General features: G+C 44.8%; 1 protein-coding gene across 5 annotated transcripts in view; it reads left to right on the plus strand.

The window, feature by feature from the left end:
• Positions 1-27142, plus strand: part of NDUFAF7 (NADH:ubiquinone oxidoreductase complex assembly factor 7) — a 268244-nt gene that overhangs the window by 137694 nt on the left and 103408 nt on the right. For all 5 annotated transcript variants that reach the window (XM_033935902.1, XM_033935906.1, XM_033935905.1 and 2 more), the window contains 2 exons: positions 9671-9887; positions 15277-15335. In XM_033935902.1, coding sequence (XP_033791793.1) covers positions 9671-9887; positions 15277-15335 — 276 coding nt within the window. The remainder of the gene's footprint in view (positions 1-9670; positions 9888-15276; positions 15336-27142) is intronic.

Consider the following 27142-nt stretch of genomic DNA (forward strand, 5'->3'; position numbering starts at 1 on the left):
CACAGAGCCGAACGGAAGTCTTCCCGACGTCAGCGCTGACGTCGGAGGGGAGGGAGGGCTTAAACAAAGCCCTCCCTCCCTCCGACGTCAGCGCTGACGTCGGGAAGACTTCCGTTTGGCTCTGTGCTGCAGGCAGTGCAGGTAAGGAGGAGAGTAGCCTCGCGGTTCGAGTGGCTACCAAGGGAGGGGGCGGTCCGCCCCGCCACACCCCGCCCCGGTTGCAGCACAGCCGGCCAGGTCCCCTTACTTTTGTGGCACTTCCCCGACCGACCGACCGACAACAGCCCCGGTCCGACAATCCTCCTTGCCCTGTAGCCGCGAATCTAAATTATCTTCTTACAGCAGCTGTAATAAGGTAATTTAGATTCGCAGTTAAGGGCAGGGAGGTTTGTCGGACCGGGGCTGTTGTCAGTCGGTCGGGGAAGTGCCACAAAAGTAAGGGGACCTGGCCGGCTGTACTGCACCCGGGGCGGTAGAGAAGGAGTGGGGAGAAGGACGCTGAAAGGCCATGGGGAAGACGGGAGGAGGGGGGGAAGGACTCTGAAAGCACTTGAAGACAGAGGAGGGAGAAGGACGCTGAAAGCACATGGGGAATACAAAGGGGTGGAGAAGGACGCTGAAAGGCCATGGGAAGGGCGGGGGGGGGGTGAAGGAATCTGAAAGCACTTGTGGAAGACAGAGGGGGAGAAGGATGCTGAAAGCACATGGGGAAGACAAAGGGGTGGAGAAGGACGCTGAAAGGACATGGGGAAGACAAAGGGGTGGAGAAGGACGCTGAAAGGCCATGGGAAAGGCGGGGGGGGAAGGACTCTGAAAGCACTTGTGGAAGACAGAGGGGGGAGAAGGATGCTGAAAGCACATGGGGAAGACAAAGGGGGGGAGAAGGATGCTGAAAGGACATGGGGAAGACGGGGGGGTGGGTGGAGAAGGACGCTGAAAGGCCATGGGGAAGACAGAGAGGGAGAAGGACGCTGAAAGGACATGGGGAAGCAGAGGGGGGAGAAGGACACTGAAAGCACATGTGGAAGACAGAGGGGGGAGAAGGACGCTGACAGGACATGGGGAAGATGGGGGGGAGAAGGACGCTGAAAGGAAATGGGGAAGAGAGAGTAGGGAGAAGACACTGGCAGGGAAGAAGACAGATGCCAGACTATGGGGGAGCGGAGAGAAGAAGATGGGTGCCAGACCAATTTGGAAGGGGGAAGAAAGGGAGAGGCACAGTAACAGAGCAAATGGAAGATGCAGAAGGAAGAGAGACAGTGGATGGAAGGAATTGAATGAGAACATGAGGAAAGCAGAAACCAGGCAACAAAGGTAGGAAAAGAATTATATTTCTTTTTTTTTATTTTGCTTCAGGATAAAGTAGTATATTAGTTGTGTTGATAAAAATTTATAAACATTAGAGGCTCTGGTAGAAACCCATTTGCAAAGTATGTATTCTTCCCAATTAATATTTTCAAATTAATAAAGTCTTTTTGCTTATTTGTAAATGGGTTTCTACCAGAGCCTTTAATTCAGTAGCATAATTAAATGAAATAACTTTCTGAAGTTTATATGGACGGGCGGGGACGGAGGGGATTCCTCGCGGGGACGGGTGGGGACGGAGGGGATTCCTCGCGGGGACGGGTGGGGACGGAGGGATTCCTCACGGGGACGGGTGGGGACGGAGGGATTCCTCACGGGGACGGGTGGGACTTTGGCGGGGACGGGTGGGGACGGGTGGGATTTCTGTCCCCGCGCAACTCTCTAGTAAGGAGAAAGGTATGGGGGGAGGAAAATGCTGCACAGGGAAGTGGTTTGGGAGGGAAATGCTGCAGCACAGGGAAATGGAGGGGCAGAAAAAGGAAGGGAGGCGTACTGCTGGGCAGGGGGATCAGGAAAAAGGGGTTGATGGATAGGGGAAGAGGTGCTGATGGACAGGGGGGGCAGAAAAGTGAAGGCAGGCCTACTGCTGGACAGGGGGAGCAGGGGGGAGGTAAAACAAAGGGAGAAGGGCTGCTGCTGGATAAGGTGAGCAGTGATGGGATGTTGGAGGACACAAGGGAGGTAAAAGGAAGGGAGAATGGGCAGGGGGATCAGGCAAGGGGTGGTGGTGGACAGCCAAGAAAAAAAAAAAGAAAGAAAGACAGAAATACAGAAAGCGGCTAAGGAGAGAGAGAAAAAAATAAAGACAGACACACATATTCTAGCATCCCTTAATGTAACGGGCTATAAGACTAGTAGTAAATATTGAAGAATTAAGGCCAGTACTGGGCAGTCTTGCACAGACTATGTCTATATATGGCCATTTAGTTGAGGATGGGCTGGGGAGGGCTTCAATGGCTGGGATGGTGTAGATGGGCTCGAGTGAGCTTTGACGGAGACTTCAGTAGTTGGAACCTAAGAACAGTACTGGCAGAGCTTTGGGCTTTTGCCCAGAAATAGCTAAGAAAAAAAAACAACAAAAAATAATTTTTAGATTGAATCAGGTTGGGCAGACTGGATGGATCATTCGGGTTTTTATCTGTCGTCATCTACTATGTTACTAAATTATATGTGTATGCTCACTGGAAAGAGCTCCTGGCTCTCGGAGAATTAGTCTGTTCTCTTGAGGCTAGAATTGCAGACTTGAGGAGCTGAGGGAGACCAAGAGGTTCATAGAGGAGACCTACAGGGACATTGTAGAGAAATCCCACTTCTAGTCTGGCAGCCCCAGTGCTTCTGTGGAGGAGGAAAGTCTCCTAAAAGGAGTACATCACCCTGGTGATGCAGGAAATAATCCTGTAGTCAGGACCTGCCCACCAAGTGATGCAGATACAATATCCTCTTGCACCGATGATCTATCTCCAGGGGCTTCAGCCCAGAAGGGGAGATATTAGGACAGTCATTGTAGTGAAGATTCAATCATTAGGCTTGTAGATAGCTGGGTGGTTGGTGGATATGAGGATCACTTGGTCAGGTGCCTGCCTGGTGCGAAGGTGGCAGACCTCATGCGCCACTTAGATAAGATATTAGATAGTGCTCGGGAGGAGTTGGCTTTCTTGGTACTAATGTAGGTAGTAATGACATAGGAAAATATGGAAGGGAGGTTCTGGAAGCCAAATTTAGGTTCCTAGGTGAAATCCAGATCCTCTAGGATAGTATTTTAAGAAATGCTCCCTGTTCCACGTGGAGGGCCCAAGAGGCAGGTAGAGCTCCAAAAATTCAATGTGCGGTTGAGACAATGGTACAGGGTTGAGGGATTTAGATTTGGTAGGAACAGGGCTAACTTTTTGAAAGGGGGAGCCTATTCCAAAAAATTGGTCTCCATCATAACCGGGATGGAATCAGGCTGCTGGCGCCAACGTTTAAAAAGGAGACAGGGGGAAAGCTGACACCCAGGAGCAGATGGTTCGGTGTGGAGTATCCTTGAGTACTGTTGAATCAGAACATTTAGGGATTCCCAAAAATGGTGAAAGAAAGCCAAGAGTGCTTAAGAGGGAAGCAGAGTAAAGATGTGAAGTAATCCCTATCATCTTCTCAGCAGCCTGTAAATAACAAGGAAAAAACATAATTTGAAGTGTCTGTAGACAAATGCTAGAAGTCTAAAAAATAAAGTAGGAGAGTTAGAATATATAGCACTGAATGATGAGGTAGATATAATAAGCATCTCAGAGACCTAGTGGAAGGAGGACAATCAATGGGACACTTATTACCTGAGTACAAATTATATTGCAAGGATAGGGTAGATCAAATTGGAGGGGTTGCGCTATATGTTAAAGAGGGAATTGAATCAATCAAAATAAGCATTCTACATGACACAGATAGCAGTGTGGAATCCATATGGATAGAATTTCCATGTGTGAAGGGAAGGGTAGGGTTATACTACCGTTCCCCGGGACAGAATGAGCATACAGATGAAGAAATGTTTTCAGAGATAGGAAAGCTGGCAAATTGGGCAACAGTATAATAATGAGTGATTTCAACTTCAATCAATATCCTGGATGCACTGCAAAAACCATACAATAGCAAAACAACCTGCTACAAACTAAATAATGAGTCAAAGTTTACATTCACTCCCCAAGCCAACAAGTGAAAATTAGAGAGAATGGCAAAAATAAAGGAGTGGAGAAAAACATCAGTTCTGCTTCATGGATTAAAACAACTCCACTCCTGAATAGTCCAATGAGCCCTTTAGTAAGCTCAGTTGTTTCAGCCACAAAAAATAAGTGAAAAATACATCAACTTAAACTAGGAGAACACTTCTTGTATAGCACAAAAATTATCCACTGCTGCAGAAAAATTTCGTAACATAAACCAGGGACTTATCTGGACTCTCAATCGCCAAAGTGCACTCATTATTTCATCTTGGTGTTCAGGAATCCAGCAGTCCATTGAGTCCATAGTTACTAGATGCTAGGGTCCACCTTTGGGGTAAGCGCTCAAGAAAAAGATTTGGGTGTCATCGTTGACAATACGCTGAAACCTTCTGCTCAATGTGTGGCAGCAGCTAAGAAAGCAAACAAGATGCTAGGAATTATTAGAAAAGGGAAGGTAAACAAGACTAAGAATGTTATAATGCCTCTGTATCGCTCAATGGTGCGACCTCACCTTGAGTATTGCTTTCAGTTCTGGTCTCCTTATCTCAAAAAAGATATAGTGGCACTAGAAAAGGTTCAAAGAAGAACAACTATGATGATAAAGGAGATGGAGCTCCTCTTATATGAGGAAAGACTAAAGAGGTTATGGCTCGTCAGCTTGGAAAAGAGACAGCTGAGGGGAGATATGATTGAAGTCTACAAAATCCTGAGTGGTGTAGAACAGGTACAAGTGGATTGATTTTTTTTTTTTTACTGCATCAAGATTTACAAAGACATTGGGACACTCGATGAAGATACAGAATAATACTTTTAAAAACAATAGGAGGAAATATTTTTTCACCCAGAGAATAGTTAAGCTCTGGAATGCGTTGCGGTATCTCGCTTACTGCTGTGAAAGTAATGCTTGTATGGTAGGTGGCACAAAATGCACTTGCTGCTGTGAAGATAGTGCTTATGTGGTAGGCAGCACAGATCCTGGAACTGGTGCCTGCGTGGTAGTCGGCACAGAATATACAAGTGCAGAGGCATCTGGTCGTCATCTCTTTGATGGAGATGATGCTTGGAAGGGGAATAGTGCTTGTACTTCTCAGCCTTCATATATGGAGCCTCCAATGGCAGCAGCAGCAGCGAAGTAGCTGAGGTAGAGCTGAATGTTGAAGTCGATGGCCGTATAGTAGGGCTGTGAAGAGGAGCCTCAGTCGTCGGAGTTGGTCGTTCTCAACGACACTTCAAAAACTGACTTGAAGCTATAAAAATTATTGAGAGGGCAGAGAAAATAATGCAGAGACAAGGTTCCTCAATGAGCAGAAGGAGGTTAATATTCCGAGGTCTGAAAGAACACCTTTCAGTAATACTGGCAAATAAAAGAAATAGAAAATAAATCAATACAGGAAGGCACAAAACATACACAACTAAAACACACAAAAAATAAACATATATAATATGCATATGTGAAAAACACATCCAAAGGCGTGTAAAGAGAAAACCAAAAAATGACTTTTCCACTCTGCAGAAAATAAAGAACTGATGGTTCCGCGAGCTAGCAGCAGGTGGGAAGGCACAGGACAGTCCTTTTGCATTCTTAAAATGACAGTTCACTTTAGGTTCTGTGGATGATGTCACTCACATGTGAGAATATGCTGCCTGCGATCTTGGGATAATAACACATTCCATTTTCTTAAAATTCAAGGTGTCCCTTCAAATAATCAAATCTAGGAAGTTTCTGGCAGTATATTCTCTCAGGGCCTAAGCTGCTGACATAGGCATGAGGTGATCTCCCTTATGGATGCAGGTTGCAGGTCAGATGCACGAGTTGGAACTAGAGAGTTGCGCGGGGACAGAAATCCCACCCATCCCCGCCAGGATCCTCTCCATCACCATCCATCCCCGCCAGGATCCTCTCTGTCCCCGCCAGGATCCTCTCTGTCCCCACCCGTCCCCGTCAGGATCCTCTCCGTCCCCACCCATCTCCGCAAGGAATTCCCTCCATCCCCGCCCGTCCCCATAAAAAGCAGCAATTACTTCTGACAGGATCATCAATTCCACAGTTTCTTTTGTGTTAGCGCTGCTGTTTTCCTTGTGGAATCTTTGGTGGAACCCTTTTTTTGTTTTCTGTTTAGGTAATTAACTTATAAACCCCTTTTACTAAGGCTGATGTGTCTATTATATTATATGGATGAAACCCTGCTTCCAAAGGCTTCCATCCCCGTGGGAGTCCCGTTGGCTAGAAGGGGGTCCCCATGGGAGTCCCGTGGGTTAGGAGGGATTCCCGTGGGACCAGCTGGATTCCCACAATCCCTGTTCTCGTGCAGACCTCTAGTTGGAACCTAAGACAATTTTAGGGAGCATTAATTGGGTTTAAATACTTGTGTGTGGGGGGGATTTTTCTGCCTCAAAATTAATCCCCTGATTATAAGAAGGCACTCCTATGCTTCTAACAGCTTCCAGAAACCCTCGTACACTGTTCTATGTTTTTATGTTCTGTACATCTCTACTCCTTTCTGGTGCTTTTTCTGTCAGGTAGATGAAATAAAGGCTACTTACTTTACCTCACTGGGGATCCATCGTGAAGGAAAAAAACCCAAAAAACAGCAAATAACTTTTTATTCTAGTAATAAGTATTATAGCAGCATTTGGCAAATCAGAAATAAATCAGTTTGGACATATACAATGGAGAGAAGGAAAAACTCATACAAACAGAGTGCCAGCATATTTCTGTAAGTATGGTGCAGCTTCTCTAAAGAAGCTCTGCCAAAGCATGGGGGTTTTATACAGAAAGTTTCTTTGTCTTAGACCATCCCCTGGCTGTGATTATGTACCACCCTATTGGAGCAAATATGCTGCCTATCTAACCCCTCCCTGGGGGGCCCTTGGCAGGCATAGCTTCTGGAACTTTCTTCTTCTTGAAGTTTCCATTCTTTACACAGGTACATCGGTATCAGTGCCTCAGTTTCATTAGCCTGGCATCTCTTTATCAGCTCTTAGGTTCCCAGATGGAGTGTCCTGCTGCCTTGCATTTCCTTTCAGTACTGTTAAATAGCTCATGGTCTTTACAGCACTGTTTTGTGTTCTTGAGAAACTCTTCACAGCAAGAAATCTACACACCCACATGCCACACATTAGCTCTCAACATCTGAACTGAAATTAGTTTGTACAAGCCCGTGACTTCAGCAACTCCAACAAAATGCAGCAATAGGTCTCACAACCTGTAAAAGTCTCCCATAGTCTCTATCTCATAGAGGAAATACTATAGTTCAGCAAAAGGCCACAGTTAGAATGAGCTTGAAGCAGAGAGCTTCTTACTATTGGGTGGATCACATCAAATGAACCCCTTTCTCTTGTTTCTATTGGGATAATTTTTTTGTCTATTTTTTATGTATTTATATTACTGTATTTTTTGGTCTATAAGACGCACTTGACCATAAGGCGCACCTATGTGTAGAGGAGGAAAAACCAAGAAAAAAAAATTTGGTTCAGAATTTTTTTTCTTGGTTTTTCCTCCTCTACATGTAGGTGTGTCTTGTGGTCTGGTGCGTCTGGTGGTAGGCAGCCCCCAGCCCCCTGGTACCTTTTTTTAAATGCCAGTGGTCCAGCACGGTCTCACCAGGAGCTTTCTGTGCTCCTGCTGGACGGCTGCCTCCTTTGTTGCTGCAGAGCGGTGAATAAGGCAGGAGTGTGAGCTTTTCGCTTCCTGCCTGGTCCCGTACCGCTCCGTGAATAGCTGCCATCAGTTCTCACGATTCGCAGCAACAAAGGAGGCAGCCATCCAGCAGGAGTGCGGAAAGCTCCTGGCGAGACCACGCTGGACCACCGGCATTTTAAAAAAGGTAGCTAGGGGAGGTGTTTAAAAAATTGTATTTGCTCCACTGTTTTGGGGGAAAAAGTGTGTCTTATGGAACGAAAAATACGATAGTTGAGTTTTGTTATGTGAATTATATTGATATGCTTTGATTTATTTTTTATATTGCAAACCACATTTATATGTTTAATGGAATGTGGTATATTGGGTACTATGAAATAAATAAGTTATCTGTATAAAGCTAGGTCTGCTATTTATCCATATACGTTAAAGCATAAAATTTATCTAATAGTGGCTGAATATTACTGTTCTCTTGATTAATTTAGACCATACCTGTGGCCTCTTCTCAAGCTAAACAGATATACAGTATATTGATTTACATATATGGACAAAATTTATCCATTTGGTGTCCTAGAGGTTTTAAAGAAAAACATGCAGTTAGCACTCATTAATGTATAAGTAATTTTGAATATTGACCTCCATGTCTTTGTTCTATGGAAATCTTATTCAGTTGAAGAGAGATTACAAAACAGTTTTAAAGTCTTAGGGCTAGATTCACTCACCTGACTCTCCGTGCCTGATCGGTGGCCGATCCATGCAGGCCCGACCAATTCACCAAACAAAAAAATTAAAATGAGGGCGATAGGAGGAACGCCCCCCTCCGACCGCACAGATCACTAGTGTGCGATCCTGACGCATGCGCAGACCGTCTGCTTTCCCTGTAGATCAGTGGTCTCAAACTCAAACCCTTTGGAGGGCCACATTTTGGATTTGGAGGTACTTGGAGGGCCTCAGTAAAAATAGTTAATGTCTTATTGAAGAAATGACAATTTTGCATGAGGTAAAACTCTTTATAATTTATAAATCTTTCCTTTTGGCTAAGTCTTAATAATAATATTGTAATTTATAGCTAAAGAGACATATGATCAAGAAACTTTTATTTTATTTTTGTGATTATGATAAACATACTGAGGGCTTCAAAATAGTGCCTGGCGGGCCGCATGTGGCCCCCGGGCCGCGGGTTTGAGACCACTGCTGTAGATGGTCTGTACATGCTCTCTTCACGCAAGGAAGTCACTTGCAGGCAGGGAGGAAGGCAGGCAGGGACGGGGGGGGGGGGGGTACGGAACAATCAGCCAGAACATGCTAGGCCTTAACCCGCCCGACTCTCCTACTCTCTGCTGCCTTCCCTGCAGTGCGAGCCCGTGGGTTTAAAGCAGGGCTGCACTGCGGCATGCAGCCCTGCTTTAAACCTGCGGGCTCGCACTTTAGGGAAGGTGGCAGAGATCCAGAGCTCGGTGCAGAGAGCAGGGCATGATCGGGGCTGGAAGATCAGGGCAGAAAACAGGGCTGGAAGCTCGGGGCAGAAAGCAGGGCTGGAAGATCTTGGCAGAATGCAGGGCATGATCTGGACAGAGCAGGGCTGGAAGATCGGGACAGAATGCAGGGTGGCAATGGAGCAGGAGAATTGGCAGAGACGTGTGCGACTGGTCCCCAGCAGTCACTTCTTCTGTTGATCTGCCAGCCCAGTCGGTGTCCCAGATTTGTTGTCCCTGTCTACTTTGCATGCCGTTTCCCCTCATTTGCATGCACGGATCGGAAGCGGATCGGAGGAGAGGTTAGTGAATCAGGTTGGAGGGAATCGGGTCTCAAAGGGGTCGCAAACCAATCGATACACGATCGGTTTGCTTACTGAATCTAGCCCAAAGTCACCAACAGCAGCCCAAGGAAACAGTGTCTCTCAAACCCCAAAGTTTTACTTTTTATTTTCATAAGTTTTTCCTTCTTAATAGAATGCTGCTTGTATTTTCAGGTCTTTGATCAGTTTAGATCTATGATGGGTAAATGTGACATCTCTGTTCATTTAGTGGAGATAAGCCCTAAACTCAGTGAGCTCCAAGCAATAAAACTGACAGGAGAAAAGATACCATCAGAAACTAATGATAGATCATCACCTGTTTATAAAAAGGGTACTACTATGACGGGGCTTCCGGTGTTCTGGTACTATCATCTCCAAGATATACCACAAGGTAATTTGAATTTTTGCTATTATTCGTGTAACATGCTCAACATCTTACTTGGATCCAAATTCTTTCAGGGTTTTTTTTTCCTAAAATGCTACAATAGATAATACCATATATAAATATAGAGTTTTGAGCCAAAAAATGGGTTTATATTTGAGCTCCCTTCCAATGATGGTGTTTTTTTCCTCCCCTCCTGACCCGATGATTAGTGCTGCTATCCTCCACTACCCCCTAACCCGGCATCACACTTACAGTTCTGGAACTCAGGAAACCAAAACCAATGCTCCTGTGCTGGGCTGATGAGGGGCTTTGAGCCCTCTCTGGGATTCTAAGAGAAGGGAGTCAAGCATGCACAGATGCTCAAGACCTCATACCAGACAGCAAGGAGAATTGGCATCAGCTTCCTGAGCATCAGAACTGTTTGTGTGATGTTGGTCTGCGACGGGAGGATCAGATAGTGGAAGATAGCAGTACAGGTCTTTAGTGGGGAGGGGCATGCTGGTCATTGTATGAGGGTGAAGGATAACAGTGCCGATCATTGAGGGGGGTAAAGAAGCTGCAAGCAGTGCTCCCTGGTGAGGGTATGTGCGTATGATTCTACATCCTAAACAAGAGGTTTGAGTAATATTCTGCTCTTGACAACACAAACTGACACACTGGATAATACGTACAGCTAGGTTAATACAGGAGCAATGGGAGAAGATGGAAAGTCTCAAAGGTAAGGTAAAAAGGGCAAACAAAATGCTAGGAATGATTACGGAGAAGGTTATCATGCTGCTGTACCGGGCCATGGTACGCCACCATCTGGAATACTGCATCCAGCACTGTCACCGTACATGAAGAAGGACATTGTACTACTTGAAAGGGTCCAGAGAAGAGCAACTAAAATGGTTAAGGGTTGGAGTAGTTGCCATACAGTGAGAGATTAGAGAAACTGGGCCTCTTCTCCCTTGAAAAGAGGAGAGACAGAGGGGACATGATCGAAACATTCAAGATAATGAAGGGAATAGACTTAGTAGATAAAGACAGGTTGTTCACCCTCTCCAAGGTAGAGAAAACGAGAGGGCACTCTCTAAAGTTAAAAGGGGATAGATTCTGTACAAACGTAAGGAAGTTATTCTTCACCCAGAGAGTGGTAGAAATCTGGAACGCTTTTCCAGAGGCTGTTATAGGGGAAAACACCCCCCAGAGAATCAAGACAAAGTTAGACAAGTTCTTGCTGAACCAGAACGTATGCAGGTAAGGCTAGACTCAATTAGGGCACTGGTCTTTGACGTAAGGGCTGCCGTGGGAGCAGACTGCTGGGCACGATGGACCACTGGTCTGACCCAGCAGTGGCAATTCTTATGTAATAAGTAGGTAGATTAACTGAAGGCATGGATCACTGACATAAAATGTTTATATAAATTGTACACACCTTTGAATATGTTATCAAGCATGTATTAACAATAAACAAGAATTAAAAATTAAATGATAATGCTGCAAGAACTTTAAAGCATTCTCCAAAATCTTTCACTATTATTTATGGCATAATCCCTGGCAGATGACACTCACGTATCCAAATTTCTAATTTCCAGTTTATATTCGAGTCAGCCTTTTTTTTCTCCTATTTTTTGGGGAAAAAGGTTACCTCAGTTTATATTTGGATGAATTTATATTTGGATGGATTCCATATAGTATATGGAATTATCCAAGTTGAATTGTGGCTGAGCAACAGATGAGACAGATAAAATTGCAGGAAATAGCTGACTGGTAAGGACCTATTTGAACTACAATAGGGAAAGGGATTTATAAACTGCTTTTTTGTAGTTTTTATAACCACACTCATAGCAGTTTTTATCCTAGGACAAGCAGGCAGCATATTCTCACATGTGGGTGATGTCATCCACAGAGCCTGGTACAGACAGTGCAAAAGTGCACCAGCACTTTAAGAGCTTTAAAAGCTTTCAGACTGCCCACACCACGCATTCGCGAGTGCCTTCCTGCCCAACGAGGGCTCGCAGTACCTCAGTTCTTCATTTTCTACAGAGCAAAGAAATTGTGTTTTCTAGTGTTGCGTTGCTTTCCCTCAGCGCATTCGCTTGTAATATTTAATTTCACAACTTTTTTCCAAAGTACAGCCCATTATTCCCCATGGGTTTCTGGGGCCAAAGCTAGAGTCCCCCTTCTCCAAGCTCCCTTTCTCTGAGTTTTTGAAATTCAACGGAGTCTCCATGGGCCGTTTTTGGCACAAATTTGCTGGTGGTGGCCTCTATCTGCTTCAAAACTCCTTGATTTGGCTCAAAATTGACTGAGATGGGCTCCTTAGGCTGTTCTGGCCTTATATCATGCCAGTTTTGCACTGAATGGTTGGCTGAGGAGCGTCTGTGTTCCGCATGCCAGGGACAGGTGAGAGACTTGGGCTCAGCCTTCTCTGAATCTTTTAGGGCTGGGGATCCACAGAGGGTCCAAGTAGTAGTGAAAAAAATCCCTTCCGGAGACCACAGCACAAACAGCAAAAGCATGAAACGCAAATGTATGGGCACTGCGGAGTCCAAGAGAAGCCAATTTGAGGTCCTACAGGAGTCTATGGGACCACATGTTCAAGGATTTATCCCGGAGTTTGTGAATCTCCTCTGGAAAGCATATTTGATGATTCTGGGACACACTGCACTGCCTGGGGGCACATCGGCATTGGACAAAGGAGAGATCTGTCTTCCAGAGATCTCCCCACCGTAGAGAAAGCTGGCTTCCAGCCTAAGTGATCAAGGGGAGCAGGACTTGGGAGGCTTGGAGGTCAGACTCGTTGCCTTTATTGTCCCAGGGCTCTGCTGCTTTCCTGTCAGGGACTGGGAGTTAAGGGGCCAAAGAAGCAATAGTTGCTCTCAACCAGGGAGAAAATCCTTCGGTGTGGCAGCTTTTTAAGTCGGCTACCATCCCACATGTTATTACAGATGGTCTCATAGAGTTGAAGTTGGAGCCTCAGCAGCCATCCACTTCTCAGTGCACAGTCATGAGTGGCACAAATACTCAGACCACATTTTTTCCTGCGCATCCAGACGTCATCTTGCTGGCCACTGAGCAGTGGGAGACTTCGGAAGGCTCCCTGGAGGTAGGAAAAACTATGTCCAAACTTTACCCTATGGCTCTGGAGTTTCAGCAGCTTGTTTAGTCAGCCGAAGGTGGATTCCACAGTGACTCAAGTGACTAAACATACCTCCTTTCCTAGTGAGGGAGGTGTGAGGTTAAAGGATGCACAAGATCACAAGGTGGACGTGGTTCTTAAGAGGCAATTGAAGCACTAGCCTTAGGGATCAAAGCTGCAACAGCAGCCTCGTTTGTGGTACGTGCCTGCCACACCAGGTTAAGATGAAGTCCTGCTGAGGAGGAAGATTGCCTCAGCTGGTGTTGGAAGGGGTGCATCATGTTGCAGATGCTCTATATGTTGTATTGTTATTTATTTTGTATGTTTTGTAAACTGCCTAGATTTTAGGTGGTATATACATTTTTAAAATAAATAAATTACATCAGTGTCATGAGCAAGGTGTTGGCATATGCTGTTTCAGCCTGTAGGAAGCTCTGGATCAGGCAATGGGTGGGCAATTTAGCCTCCAAAGCCACTTCAAGCAGACAGCCCTACAGAGGACAGATACTATTAGATAAAGGCTTATATGGCCTTATATATAGCCCTGCCACCCTTAATCTCCACCAGACAGAAGACCTTGTTGACTCACTGGAGGAGGCAGAGGCAGTTTTTGTTCCTAACGACGTTCGCTCCAGTTCCTAACGACGTTCGCTCCAGGTTCCTCCACTCTGATTTTATCAGGGATCCAGACAGAGATTTGGCAACTCAAGCCACCAGTAACCCTCAGGGTCTCACATCAGCACAACTTCTAAGAAGTACCTGGAAGAAAGGTAGTTGGAGTATTCTCCAACAGTATCACTACGGTAGCTTAAATAAACAGTCAGAGAAACACCAGAAGAATTCTATTGTCTGGAGGTGAGCAGACTCGTCTCTCCAACCCTAGATGTCCGACTCTGCTGTGGTACATCACCAAATGTACAGACTCCTGTGTTTATGTAACAGAATAAAAGATTTGGTTCTTGCCTGGATAATCTTCTTTCTGTTAATTTACACAAGAGTCTGGATGGCCTGCCCGATGGATTTTGCAACTCGCCTCCTTTCTGCCTCGGACTATTCTATGATCTGGAACTGGAGTTCTTCTCCTGTAAGTGGGTTAACCATGTATGAATAAATTACTAATAAAGTACTAGTTTTTTGAGCTTTGGAGCTCCTTATGTGTTAGTGCCAGTTATACACAGCAGGTTGGTTCATTGATACATCTATGAGGTCTGATGCAAAAAATTCCAGGACAGTTTTAATTGTGCACCAGCGGGAAGTTTTTTGAAATGCGCTAGGTGGCGTTGAGTAGATTGAAACCTCATGAGTAACCTTTTTTCTCTGTTTGTTGATATCTGTTTTCAGCTACAGCAGTTTTTGCGAAAGTGTGTTTTCGTGATCTGTTTCTCTTCATGTGCGACCTCATTGAGTAGCGCTACAGTGTGAAGTTCTGTTTTAAATGGGTAAGACTGCTGCAGAAACTTATGAAATGTTGAAAATGGCTTATGGGGAATATGTCATGAGTCATGAATGGTGTTTTTGAATGCGTCAAAATTCACTAATTTTGTGTAAAAACACAATGACAGTTCTTTCCTAGCCACCTTACTCTCCTGACTTGGCCCCTGCTGCTTGTTTCCTAAACTTAAATCCACGCTAAAAAGAAAGTGATTCGACACCAGTGAAGACATATGCAGCAACTTTTGGTAATTTCTGAAAATTCATTTAAAGACTGTTTCCAAAAGTGGAAATGACGTTGGGGGGAAAAAAGAAGGGGAGTTCTTTGAAGGGGACCCAGTAGAATAAGTTATAAGATTGTTTAATAAATTTTTATAAAATCAGTCCTGGAACTTTTTGAACAGACCTCATATGTTGCAAGTTTATGATAATTAATGTCCTTTTTCATGAGTAGCAGAGCAGAAATGTATGATGCCTCTGGGGAGGTTCCCCATGCACCTCCTCTCTTCTATTACAGTGGAGATCGATTGCTTTGGTACAAATTGAAGAGGGCGCTATAATCCACTAGTGAAGGAGGAGGAGCTGAAAGATGTGACTTGTCATCTTTCTGCAAACAGTTTGCGAACACAAATTGATCACCTAATGTACAAACTCCTGTGTATTAACAGAAAGATTATTATCCAGGTAAGAACCTAATCTTTCAATTGAGTCAGGCCAATGATCCATATAATTCAGTATCCTGTTTTCACAGTGGCCAGTCCAGGTCACAAGTGCCTGGCAGAAACCCAAATAGTAACAACATTCCATGTTCTTGTTCTAATACTTTTTTCTTTTTTTCAGGTAAAGGCTTTTATTTGGCACATGAGTTTTTTGATGCCCTGCCAATACATAAATTTCAGGTACTGTGACACAAAGCTGCAGATTGGTTGTACAATTACTTTCTTTCCATGCTGTAAATTAAATACATCAATGGGATAATATATCCAACTACTTTTCAAAATATGAGATTACCTCCAACTGGAGAAACTTTAGGTAAATAACAATATATAAATATATTATTTTCCTCTGATTTTTCTGGGTATTTTATGTACTACTATATTACTAAACTATTGTCATAAGTAAGTTTACTAGACAGATGTTTGATAAACTATAGAGAGAAGCATGCTGTAAGGATGTCATAAATCAAAGCTTCTTAAATTTCCAGAGGTTATTTCAAAAAGCACTTGTGTGCAAGTTGCTGAGATAAAATATTTAAGCTGATTTCTCTAACTGGGGTAGTTTGGCTTCTCTATAATTGGATTCCACTACTCATATCACAGAATTATATTTACTGTAATCACTATATTTTAAATTTATAATGTGAAGTGCTCAGACCTGCAACCACAAGTGCTAATTGTATTATACTCCATAACGTGGGTTGCCTTTGGGACAATCAGGCACTCACAGGTCCCACCACCAAAATACATTATTTCAACCACCTTATTACATTACATTAGTGATTTCTATTCCACTTGTATCTTGCGGTTCAAAGCGGATTACATTAGAAGAGAGCTGGACATTTCCAGGAGGATGCATTACATTGGAAAATTTCTGATACAGGTTACAAATTGAGGATTCAGATTACATTACATTGGAATTATATCAGGTTACAAATTGGAAAATTTCTGATACAGGTTACTAATTGAGGATTCAGATTACATTACATTACATTGGAATTATTTCTGATACAGGTTACAAATTGATGATTCAGATTACATTACATTGGAATTATATCAGGTTTCCTGTTACTTATTTGGGACGTTGAAGATAAGGTACCAGGGAGTAGGCTATACTTGGGAAAATTATAAAGGGGATAGGAGGTAGGGGAGATTAAGTAGGTTGAATATACTTTTTGAATAGAAGTGTTTTGATTTCTTTACGGAAAGCTTTGAGGTCAGATGTTGTGGTTAACAATTTGGAGATGGAGGGTTCAAGCTTTGCTGCTTGCGTTGCTAGGAGGTTATCATATAGCTTTTTGCGATGAGTTCCTTTGAGTGGTGGGTAGGCGAATGGGGTCTGTGTTCTCCTTGTTCTGGGTGGAAGGTTACGATTTAGGCGATTGTTTAGATAGGCAGATGCAGTACCATAAATTACTTTGAAGAGTAGACTGTATAGTTTGAATTGAATTCTAGCTCGAATCGGTAGCCAATGTGAGTCTAGGTAGGCATTGGTGATGTGGTCAAATTTTCCGAGAGAATAGATTAGCCTGAGGGCTGTGTTCTGAACAGTCTGTAGTTGTTTGATCATGTTTGTGGGGCATGTTAGATAGAGGATATTGCAGTAGTCTTCAGTATTATCGGCAAAAAAATATACTTATCTTTGCATGTTGAAAACGGTGGCAGCATTACAATGCAATCCCATGCAGCAGATTAAACTACTCCCAAAGCTGAAACTTTCATACCAGGCCCCCCCCCCCCACCCACCCACCCACCCGACTCGAGTTTTGCAGTCCAAACGCTTCTTCAGGAGGGAACTCTATTATTGGATCAAGAACATGGTTGTTACATTCTGAATCTTCATCACTGTTGATTTGTCCAAGGGATTAGTGTTAATCTATAATCCTGACAGGTTCTTGGAGTGAACCTGTCATATAGGGCAATTTAAGGCTCATGCATTTTCAGAACTTGAGAATTGTCAGGAGCCAGAATATAACTTTCCCACTTTTAAGCAAGCCTGATTGTTCATCTGAATTATTGCCTGATGATCTTGAAGAAGGTGTATGATCACTTGAAAGGAGTAAAATATCACTTGGAGCTCAGTAGTGATATAGATCACTCATTCAGATTGTGATCACTTTCTGCGAGTAAGCTAAGAGCTGAGGTAAGCTCACCATGGTTTAGTAGTGCAAATTAGATCAGGTTAATCTTGGTCATCCACCACCATTGCAAAGTCCGACATGAATCTAACAGACAAATTCTGGTAGAAAGAAATTGGGCATGTTGATTCCATTTGATTTGAGATCTCATTGTTTTCTCATTTTCAGGTAGGTATAAGGCATGACATGAACTTCAGCAGCTATGTGGCTTGCCATTTGTAAGTAGGCGTTGATTGTGACAGTCAAAAGACATTGCATTCTCTAGAGATGACACATTAGTTTTCATAATCTGTGTCATGGTAGGAAAGCTTTGGGCCAAACTGCTTCCAGAATGAGTCTTATGAACAAACTTTTGTTCTTTGGTTGAAGCAGATGATAAACTCCAGACTTTGAAGGAAGCTTATTCTTTCATCTCTGAGGATCAGAGCCAGATCTTTCACAGAAGCTTCCAGAAAGTTTGAAAGGATTAGCTACTGCCACTACCATGAGGTATTTAATAAAAACTGGGGGAGCTGATGAGAACCAAACGGAAGGACTGTATACTGATGATGATGATTGGTGTGTAGAAGCAATCTGAGGTATTCTGTGCAATTTGAAGAATTCGGATGTGTGAGTAAGAATCTTTGAGATCTTGAAAGCACAGCCAGTCTTCCTAATTGTCATGCAAAGGAGAAAGGAGAGTGTTCATCTTGAACATTTCCTTGCACAGGATTAGGTTGATATCCTGGAGACCTAGGATGAGACTCAAACTCCCTGTTTTTTTGGGGATCGGAAGATATGAGTAGAATCCTTGATTCCTTTCCTGAACTGGAATTTGCTGTATTGCATTTGATTGCAGGAGGACTTCTTCCAGAAGCAGGACAGTGTGGGCTTGAGGTATGTGTGACAAAACCAAAGGTTGATGTGGTGGTAGATATTAAAATATGAGGTGGTAGACCAGCTCACGGTGTTGAGAAACCAGAAATGTGTTGTATTCTTTTTCCACTGTTGAAGAAAGAATTGACCTCATCCTCCTATAGATAGGGCAAAATCTGTAGTCTGAAGAAACGGTGGCTATAACTGTCAGAAACTGTTTTCTTAGGCACAGCCTACTTTCTCTGCCCCATTTCTTGTTGATATGATTTGCTGAAAGTGAAATGCTGGGTTTGCTATGGCTACTTGGCAAAGAGAACAAAGCTGCATCTATGTGCAGAGAGACGTCTACAGTCCATGTCTCTCAAATGGCAAAAGTCAGATATAGATTCAGCAACTCTAGTACAGTACTCCCATGAAATTTGCGGGGATTCCATTCCAGGAGCACCTGCGAATTTTGAAAAACCGCAATTGTGGTTTAGGAGCGGATCGGAGACGGGAGAGGGCTGCAGATTGTTTGGCTGTGCAGAAGGCTGACGGGTGGGGGTGGGGAGAGGAGGGGGAATCAGTTGTGCAGAAGGCTGATTGGCTGACTGGGGGGGAGAGGAGGAGGAATCAGCTGTGCAGAAGGCTGATTGGCTGACCGGGGGGGGGGGGAGAGGAGGAGGAATCGGCTGTGCAGAAGGCTGATTGGAATCGACGGCTGTGCATAAGGCTGATTTGCGGACAGTCATTCCCTGTATTTTCTGACCAGAAGAGACGTTCAGAAAACACCTCGAATGACTGAGTCCACAATTCGCAAACCACAAACTTGTGGGGGGGTCTACTGTAGTTGGGAATTAAGGCTAATATCAGACAGACTTGTACAGTCTGTCCTGCAAAGGGCAAAAAAACAGGTGAAGAGCCAAGTCTGTGTATTATATGTCACTTTAATATCATGCATCTCAAGGAGGAGGGGGAAATCCAAATAAATATTGACAAATATTTGTTTTAAACATATATTCCAGTGCAATAGGTGAGACATTCTAGACAGATTGGTTATTTCCCCGTATCATGTTTAATATCATATTTAACATATTTAATATCATGCATCTCAAGGAGGAGGGGGAAATCCAAATAAATATTGACAAATATTTGTTTTAAACATATATTCCAGTGCAATAGGTGAGACATTCTAGACCAGGGGTGCCCACACTTTTTGGGCTTGCGAGCTACTTTTAAAATGACCAAGTCAAAATGATCTACCAACAATAAAATTTTAAAAAAAACCACAAAGCACACTGTACGCATAGAAAATGTTAATCATCATTCCTATTCCAGGGTTTTTCAAAGAGATCAAAGCAGATGAATCTATGCACTGTCACCTCACTAACAACCATACAAAAACAGACAAATACCCCCCCTCCCTTTTTACTAAACCACGATAGCAGTTTTTAGCGCAGGGAGCTGCACTGAATGTCCAGCGCTGCTCTCGACGCTCATAGGCTCCCTGCGCTAAAAACCTCTATTGCGGTTTAGTAAAAGGGGACCACAGTGTAAAACATAGACAGCAGATATAAATTCAGATACATTTTGATCACTAAATTTAAAATAAAATCATTTTTCCTACCTTGTCTGGTGATTTCATGAGTCTCTGGTTGCACTTTCTTCTTCTGACTGTGCATCCAATTTTTCTTCCCTTCTTTTAGCCTGTATGCTTCCTCTCCTCCTGACCTCATTCCCCCCCCAACGTTTTCTTCCTCTCTCCCTGCCCTCTCTTTCTTTCTCTCTTCATGCCCCCTTTCTTTTTTTCTGTTTCTCTTCTTTCCTTGTCTCCCTGCCTGCCCTCTTTCTACCTCCCTGCCCTCCCCCAAGCCACTGCCACTGCCATCGGATAAAAGGCCGCCGGTCAAGCTCTCCTTGCTTCGGACCCACCAACATTCCTCTCCCCGATGTCAATTCTGCCGTCGGAAAGGAAGTTCCGCTGGACAGAACTTCCTCTCCGACGGCAGAATTGACGTCGGGGAGAGGAAGGCTGATCGGCCAAAAATCAACCTATTGGGAGAAATGCTGCCGGGTCCTGCCTTTGAGGAAACAGAAAGTAGGCAGGACCTGGCAGCAAGAAGAGCAAATCGCAAGCTTCACTGACCTGTCTCCCGCTTTAGCCCACGAATGGGGCTCTAACATGTGCGTGCCGGCTTCCCTTCTCTCCCCCCCCCCCCCCCGACATAACTTCCGGTTTCAGAGGGAAGAGAAGGGAAGCCAGTACAAGCACACGTTAGCCCCCGGAGCATAAGTTCTTCAAGCCGGTTTTTTTTTTTAAATGTTGAGCAGCGGCAGCAGTTGCAGAATTCAGGAGCGGACTAGTCAGGAGGGGGGAAAAAAGGGAAGGGAACCCGCTCTGCGATCGACTGGGGTCGCCTGAGCGAGCGACCTGTCGATCGCGATCGACGTATTGGGCACCCCTGTTCTAGACAGATTGGTTATTTCCCCCTAGCTGTGCACTGCTGGAGAAGGAATCCACCCCGGTTTTTTTCACTCTGCCTCTGCTTTACTTCACTGGGTTCTCTAGCTCCACATACAGTTCTTTCCTTCTGCACACATGCCTGCAGGAGTGTTTTTTGCTGATCTCCTCATTTTATTATTTTTATTCAGTGTAATTTTGTCTCATTTTTGGGAACTTTGGTGCTTGGTGTGATTTTAAAACTCTGCCTGATTGAAAATACACAGACTTCGGTCTGTGGCTGACAGGCCAATCCCACTGGGTATCTGTTAGCCAGCCTGCATAGTTTTCTCAGGAACTCAGTGCCATCCCTGATGTGGTCTCACCTACTGTTAAGCAGGAGTCGAACACAGGCTTTTGGATGCCATTGTAAGATTCGACGGTGTCTTACAGGGTGCCGGCTGTGTCTTTACGCCTCCGCCTGTCCCGGTGCGCATCTGTTGGTCCACAGGGATGGAGATATGGTCAGGCATAAGAGTCTGACTGGCAGCCCAAAGATCAGCTTTGCAGAAGCATTCCCAACATTATGGCAGTGAATTTTCTTATCCAGCTACCGTGAGAAAGCTGAGTGAGTACACAGGCTTGACAGCCTGTGAAAGGAATCAGGGAAGGTTGGAAAAATGGGGTTTTGAGTGTTTTTTAGTATTCCCCTGTGTTCCCCCTCCTGAAAAATCCTAAAATCGCTGTTTTTGGAGTTTGGGAAGTGTGAAAAATATCACGATTATGGTGGCCATCTTGGATTTTTAGCGATTTTTTTTCTTCTAAAGCTCCCTGCTTCTTCAAAACTGCAAATTTTGACTAGAAATTTGCTGGGATGGAGTCCTTGGGCGCTCCTCATATGGATTCTTGCCAGGATTGCATACGTTTAGTGCTTTTAGAGTGTCTTTGCACCATGTACTGCGTGGCACAGCCTGGGGGAGGCGGCAGCATCCTGCTTAGGCTCTCTCCTGCTGAAACAGGTGACCAAATGCTCAGCTAGCCCAGCAGGGCGGCTTTCATTGCTTTCGGGGTGTGGCATGGCTGGTAATTCCATTCGCCAGGCTGCGGACCCTCTGCAGCCTAGGAAATGCAAATTTAAGTAATTTGAGGGTGACTCTGCACCCCAGGAGCTGAAAACTTTTTCTAAATTTATGAAATTTTTGTGGTCTGAATTTCAGAACAAGTGTTCTCCCCCTGAGCAGTCCCAATCCACCTCCACAGAGTATCTTAGTGGCGGCATGCCTATGGGCACGTTCTCATCTCAGCCTGCTGCTTTTGCGCTGCCTGACCCTGATCTGGGGGACCCTGATGCAGATATAGCAAATGAGCGGGAGATCGGGGCTATATGCTGGCTCTGCAGATCCTTCTGGGGTCTTGGATCCTGGGGATGATCCTATTGTCCTACGCTTATTTAAGTTTGCAACTCTGCCGGACCTTACTTCTAAGTCCTTGCAGAAATTGAAATTAGTCGCTCAGCTGGCTCCGTTCACTTCTTCCTCCTGGCTTTGTGGTGTGCACTCTCAGTCTGCTATCTTTCCTTGGTACCCTGATATGAGCATTCTGGTCTTGGAGCAGTTTGACTCTCCAAAGGATGCTCTGAAAATTTCTAGAGCTATGTCATGCTTGTATCCCCTGGCACAGGAGTATCAGCAGCTTTTGGGTCAGCCCAGGGTGGATTCTTTGGTGGCACAGGTGGCTAAGCACACCTCTCTCCCCAGTGAGGGTGGTATAGTGTTAAAGGATATGCAGGATTGCCTTGTGGATGTGGTCCTCAGGAAACTCTTTGTCAGCTGCCTTAGGCATCAAAGCTGCTTTGGCAACATCTTTTGTCGCACTTGCCTGTCTCTCTCAACTGCGCACACTGGAGAGTGAGGGAGTGGATCCCCCTCTTCAACTTCTTTTGGCTGAGACAGATTATATGGCTGATGCAGTGTATGATCTTATGCAAGTTTTGGCAAAGGTGTCAGCATACTCCATCTTTGCCTGCAGAATGCTTTGGATCAGACAGTGGGCTGGTGATTCCACTTCCAAGGCTACTTTGGCTAGACTGCTTTTTAAGGGGCAGTTATTGTTTGGCAAAGGTCTGGACAAACTTATGGATTCTGTTGCCCTAAGACTCTGCCTGATAGCAGACCCAGACCCTGCAGGGGTTCTGGTCGTTCTTTCTCATGGCTCATGGCGATCCCAACCATATGCAAGTGCCATGTTGCAAAGATTTTCACAGGGCTCCCGACGACAGTATACTGGCTACAGGCTTTCCTAGCCTTCTGCTTCCTGTTCTGCACCCTCTGCCAAAAAGGCACAAAGACGTCAGGCCATGGGATGCCCCTCTTCAAATAGGGAGTCGGCTCTCAGCATTTCTTCCTGCCTGGATTCACATTACGTCTGACCATTGGATCTTTGACATTCAGTTGGACTGCAAGCTGGAATTTGCCTGGCCTCTGACAGATTGGTTAATGGACTCTCTTACAGATTGCCCAGACAAAGTGCTTAAGGTTCAAGCCACCGTTCAGCACTTGCTGGATATTCAAGCTATAGACTCAGTGCCGCACGAGCACTCAGTCTCAGGCAGATACTCTTATCTACTTTATTATGCCAAAGAAAGGTTCAGAAGATTGGATGCCTATTCTGGATCTTTAGCACATGAATGCGGCTCTCAAGGTTCCACACTTTCAAATAGAGACTGCATTCGGTCATTGTAACAGCGACCCCAGGAGAGTTTCTTGCCTTTTTGGATCTCACGGAGACATACTTGCACATTCCCATTTTTCCGGCCCACCGCAAATTTTTGCAGTTTCATGTTCAGGAACAGCATTACCAATTCTCAGCTCTGCCTTTTGGGCTGGCGACAGCACTGGACCTTTACCAAGGTGATGGTTGTCGTGGTGGCTTACCTGCAAAAGATGGGATTCCAGGTTCACCCATACTTGGATAACTGGTTGATCAGAATTCCCTTGGCTGAAGGACGGCGCATGATGGAGCGGGTGCTCCAGGTGCTGGAGGACCTGAACTGGATTGTCAACTTCAGGAAGAGCCATCTGACACCCATGCAGTTGCTGGAATACCTGGGAGTTCTCTTAGACATGGCTGCGGGCTGCATCTATCTACCAGAAGCCTGCAGGCAGAAACTGTGCCCAAATTTCATCCCTTCTAGGGCAGCCAGCTCCTTCAGCATGGGATTATCTTCAAGTTCCAGGATCCATGGTTGCCATCTGGACATGGTTTCTTGGGCAACGGCGCACATGCATCCTCTTCAGAATGCTTTGCTCTCTCACTGGGCTCTGCACAGGAATGCCTTTCAAGTCTGTCTACCTTGGACTCGAAGCCCAAGCAAGGACTGGTGGCTTCTCCTGCAGTCGCTCCAAAGTGGTGTACCTTTACTCATTGCGACCTGGATCGTCGCAATGACAGTTGACAGCCATTTGGCTGGTTCTGATGAGATTGCAGAAGACTCTGGAGGACCAAGCGGATCGGATCTTCTCCAACAATGCGACAGCAGTAGCCTACGTCAATTGCCAGGGAGGGACCAAGAGCACGCCTCTTGCTCATAAAGCCCACCTTTTTCTTTGGGTGGAACATCATCTCCTAGCGCTGATGGCAGCGCATGTAGCAGGAGTAGAAAATGTTCAAGCAGACTTCCTCAGCAGACTCCAGATCGGGTGAGTGGGCCCTGTCTGCAGCGGTGCTCCACACAATAGTGGAGTGCTGGTATCAGCCCCACTTTGACTTTATGGCCACAGCAAGAAACAAGAAAGCGGATCATTTCTTCAGTTGAAATCTGAGCCCGGCAGCAAGGGGCTCAACATTCTGGTGCAGATGTGGCCTCAGGAGATTCTCTTGTATGTCTTTCCTCCTTGACCGATGATCGACTGGATCATTCAACGAATTGCAGCCCATCTGGGCCGTGTCATTCTGGTGGCTCCAGATTTGCCTCGCAGATCGTGATACACAGATCTGATGTGTCTGCGCAGGAGTTACAGCTTTTAGCTGAAGGCCCATCCGAACCTACTCATGCAGGGTCCAGTGTCCATGGAGAACCTGGGTCACTTTGCTGGCTCTTGAACGGGCAGCCTTAGAGTACAAAGGATATTCTGCTCTGGTTGTTGATACTCTTCTGAAGTCTAAGAAATCGTCCACGATTTCAGCTTAAGTTAAGGCGTGGAAGGCTTCCAACATTTGTGTGCCCAGGACCAGGTGAACCCTTATTCAGCTCTGATCTCGCTGATTCTCACTTTTCTTCAGGCTGGTTTGGATAAAGGCATCACTGTGGCTTCTCTTTGGAACCAAGTAGCCGGGCTCTGTTGTTTTAGATCCCAGGAGTGTCGGTCCACGTTGGCGTCTCATCCTGATGTCACTAGATTTCTGAAGGGGGCTCTTTGTGTCAGACTGTCAGATAAGAAACCTTTCCCTTCCTGGGACCCTAACCTGGTGCTGTCTAGCCTTACCAATGATCCTTTTGAGCCCCTTCAAGATGCTTCTCTCTTGGACTTGACACTCAAGACCGTTTTTCTGGTTACCATTTCTTTGGCAGTGTCATGTGTTAGAACTACAGGCTTTGTCTTGCAGAGACCCTTTCTCCATATTTTGGAGGCTGGAGTTTCCCTTAGGATGGTTCCTTCTTTCCTGCTGAAGGTGGTTTCAGCTTTTCATGTTAATCAGGAAGTGTGTTTGCCTGCTTTTCAGCCTACTGGTTCCAGGACACAAGATCGCCTGTTGAAGAAACTGGATGTGTGCATTATCTGGAGGTCACTAACAAGTTTTGTCTCTCTGACCATTTGTTTGACTTATTCGGTTAAACGGGGAGCTCCTACTTCCAAGGCCACGATTTCTAGATGGATCCATAGGCCATTTCATCAGCCTACATTCTTTTTGAAAGACAGTCCCATTTCCGTCAAGGTGCATTCTACCAGGAATGAGTGTGGCTTCTTCGTGAGCCGAAGCTAGATCTGTCTCCCCAAGGAGATTTGCAGGGCGACAGCGTGGTCTTTTCTTCATACATTTGCCAAGTTCTACAGAGTGAATGTGGCAGCAACACAGGACTCTGCTCTTGGGTCCTCAGTCTTAAGGGTTGGCACAGCAAGCCCACCCTAGCTTTTTGGGGACTGCTTTTGTACATCCCAACTGTCTAGAATGTCTTGCCTATTGCAGTGGAAAAAGAGATTATGTATTGTTTGGTCAAAATATCTATGTGGACAGGCTACATACATGCCTCTCAATTCATAAATATATCCCTGTCATGCCCCTGGCCCTGCCTACCCGAAGGTGTAGGCCGAGTGTCTTCCCACTGCCCACCGAGGCTAAGGGCCAAGTGCCCTAGTTAGCTAAAGCAAAGAAAAAGAAAAACCAACACAACCTGCAGTACAGGTACACAACAAGCAAACAAAACAAAACTGCAGGAAAATGTACAGGGTGCAGGAATTTTAATTAAACTAAGATTTGGAAAAACACATAAAAATACATAAAATAATATCCAAATTTCTGGTCCTAATATTTGTGTGGACTGGACCTAACACAGTCCATGTTTCAAAGGAACACTCCTTCTTCAGGGGTCCCTATTGTTGGTACATAGAATATGAAAAAAAACAGATTGGATAAAATAAGCAAAATCTAAAATAAACAGGTGTGAAGGTATCCTGTATTCCTCCCCTTGAGATTCACCCTGGTGCTCTTGTTTCCAAGAACTCAAATTATGCTCCTTTCTGTTGGGAGTCCATTAATCAGCCCTCCCTTTCAGTTCAGGATGAGGTCCCTCTTGACCCCCCTCAAAATGTCCCCTAAGGATTGAGGGGGTCCAAGCTAAAGCTCCCCTCTCTATCAGGAGTCCAGTGGGAGTCTTTAGAAGTCTCTTTTCTTTATAAATCACCCCTTTCCTCTGCGATTCACTTTGTATGCAAATTAGTTAAGTCATTCAATCTGTACTATTGGGCAACATAATACTTCAGAGCAGTAGGGGTATCTGGTTCCTAACACTACTCACCTAGTCTTTTACTATGACTAGAACCATCTTATTAGGAACTAGGTGGACCTGGCTATTCCCTGTTACTTAATGCCCATGGGTACTCTGGGGAGGGGTAGACTTTGGTGTAGCCCTCCCTTGAGAAAGTACTCTCTCATGTGATGGAACATACACCCCATCACAATCCCTTCAGTTCTTGTTTCTATCTGAGGAGATCAAAGGAAGAAATGTAACACAAAAGTGTGGTTAATAGTCAAGGCCTTGAGGAGCATTTGACCGCTTACTGAAGTTGATAAGCTGACAACCAAACTCCCCAAATTACCAGTGAATGGCTATTTTACTGGGATAATGACATCATCAATGAATTCATTATTAAACATATGTAGTTGGTACATCTTCCAATTACAATCCATTTACAAATTGCATACTTCAACAGTATTATATTGGTTCTATTCAAATCACATGATTTCCTGTTAATTGTACTTCATTAGTACTTTTTCTTAGCAACAATGACTTAACTCGTCACATGCTATTGGTTTCACCTTTGTCAGCAATAGAAGGAAGTGAACATGCTCACTGAGGT

Source organism: Geotrypetes seraphini, chromosome 3 (assembly GCF_902459505.1).
Source record: "Geotrypetes seraphini chromosome 3, aGeoSer1.1, whole genome shotgun sequence".
NCBI lineage: Eukaryota > Metazoa > Chordata > Amphibia > Gymnophiona > Dermophiidae > Geotrypetes > Geotrypetes seraphini.